Source organism: Penaeus monodon, chromosome 30 (assembly GCF_015228065.2).
Source record: "Penaeus monodon isolate SGIC_2016 chromosome 30, NSTDA_Pmon_1, whole genome shotgun sequence".
Lineage (NCBI taxonomy): Eukaryota > Metazoa > Arthropoda > Malacostraca > Decapoda > Penaeidae > Penaeus > Penaeus monodon.
The window spans coordinates 3297729-3299562 of NC_051415.1; the positions used below are offsets into that span (position 1 = coordinate 3297729).

At 39.4% G+C, this 1834-nt stretch overlaps 1 protein-coding gene across 1 annotated transcript in view; it reads left to right on the forward strand.

The window, feature by feature from the left end:
• Nucleotides 1-1834, forward strand: part of LOC119592456 — a gene marked incomplete in the record, with an annotated part of 32168 nt that overhangs the window by 6129 nt on the left and 24205 nt on the right. Inside the window, 1 exon segment of the mRNA XM_037941278.1 lies at nt 316-362. Within this exon segment, the coding sequence (XP_037797206.1) occupies nt 316-362 (47 nt within the window).

The following is a 1834-nucleotide window of genomic DNA, read 5'->3' on the forward strand; positions in this document are numbered from 1 at the left end:
TTATGGTAGCACTTGTGTCAAATAAAAAAAGATTAAAAACAAACAAGTTTGGTCCATGACTTGACCTTCTTATAGAATTGAAATAGCTTTAAAATGTATTTTACATTATTCAGGGAAAAAATATGAGCAGTCCCAAAGATGGTAAAAAAATTTCAAGTTTAAATTTTTCAACTTTGGAGTAGGGTGGGAAGGTGGGGGGGATGGGGGGCTATGCAATTGTGAGGTAAGAATCACATATGAAAATAAGACCCAATTTTATAACCTCCAACATACAAAATAAAATCACTGAGTTATTTGAAATTATTATCTTTTCAGGATCGAATGACCAGGGCAATGGAGGCACCAGCTGGAACACTCCCCTTTAAAGGTTAAGTTGCTGAAACAATCCTAAAATGGCACTGGGAGGGGAGTGCAAATATCCCCACAGTCAAAGAATAACATGTAGGTTTAGACTAGGCTCTGTTATGTCAGTTAGATTAAGTTCAAATTTAGATTACACAATAAAATTTGGAAATGGAATGTCAACGTTGGATTCTGTTCACAAAACCAGGGTGTCCAAACTGACTTGCTCTTTCCTTGTCGCAATGTTTTGTCCTTTCACAATTTTTCTGAAATAAAACATGAATACTGGCTTACGCATTCATTTTTAACATCCCTTTATGGAACGGAACCCAAGAAAATACATTTCTAATGCTAAAATACAGGTCAAAATCCTCCAAAACGCCGGACTCAGACTTACTAACAGTCCAACAAAATTTGTCTAGGACTGGTAAAGTTACATCACGGAAATCTTTGGACAGGGGCTTAACGTCCCTCGGGCAAAAACAGACAAGCTATCCCAGTGACTCTCCTCCACAGCACATCCTGAGACTTGGTCATTGATCGTCGGCCCATTAGGCTACACGGGATAGTGTGGAAATGGCAGACCCCTTTTTCTGCCGCTGCGGTGGTCATGCAAGTACCTCAAGAAGACAAGTTTATGACAATCCACCCTCGCGAGTGTCAGCGGAGTCATCTGTCTCGTATTAATTACCAAAGATCGCGGTTCCTCATCACAGGTGGTTCGTAATATACGGTCTAAGTACCGCGTCCTACCCACAGTCATTATACGTTACCACATTTGGTCGCGGAGGTAAAGAAGACATTTGTGAAGAATACATTACGCCGAAATAAGATGGATCGCCTCCGACCCCCAATAAATCGCTCATTCCGTGACATATATCAAGCGGTAACTCTTTTCCTCCCCTCCTCTTCCTTTCGAAACACCAAACAGACGCCATAACTAGCGAATCTTACTTCTTTTTCAGCTTAAAATGCAGTGCAATTGCAGCGGAATATTAACGCTTTCTTGAGATTACGGATGTAAACACAAACTGATTAATTCATCCGCTTATAGGGGAAGACAAAAGAGCGTCGGGATTCGAGGAGAGTTCTCGATCGAATCTTTTTGATGCTTTCAATCATTTCCTTGTCGTTCATTTTTTCATTTCATATTTTGAGGGAAATTCCTGGTAGGATTTTTACTTTATTTTTTTTTCGGCCTATGGGTAGCTATAGTATACTTCCAAATTATTTTCGCAGTACCCGAGTTCCTTCTCGTGATTACTCATGCGTTCCGATCCTTTCAAGCCGCTGCTACCAAATCGTTTATTGGCTTTTACGGCTTTCCAATAATTTGAAAATAGACAAATAAATTTAAATTAACGTGTTATTATGATGGGGATTAGCATAAGCTGAAAAGTCACTCTTTTCCTCTTTATTAATTCCCTTCTTTCACTTCTACTTTTATTTGATTACTGTGATTCCCACACCTATTTGCTGGCAGAAGTGTTAA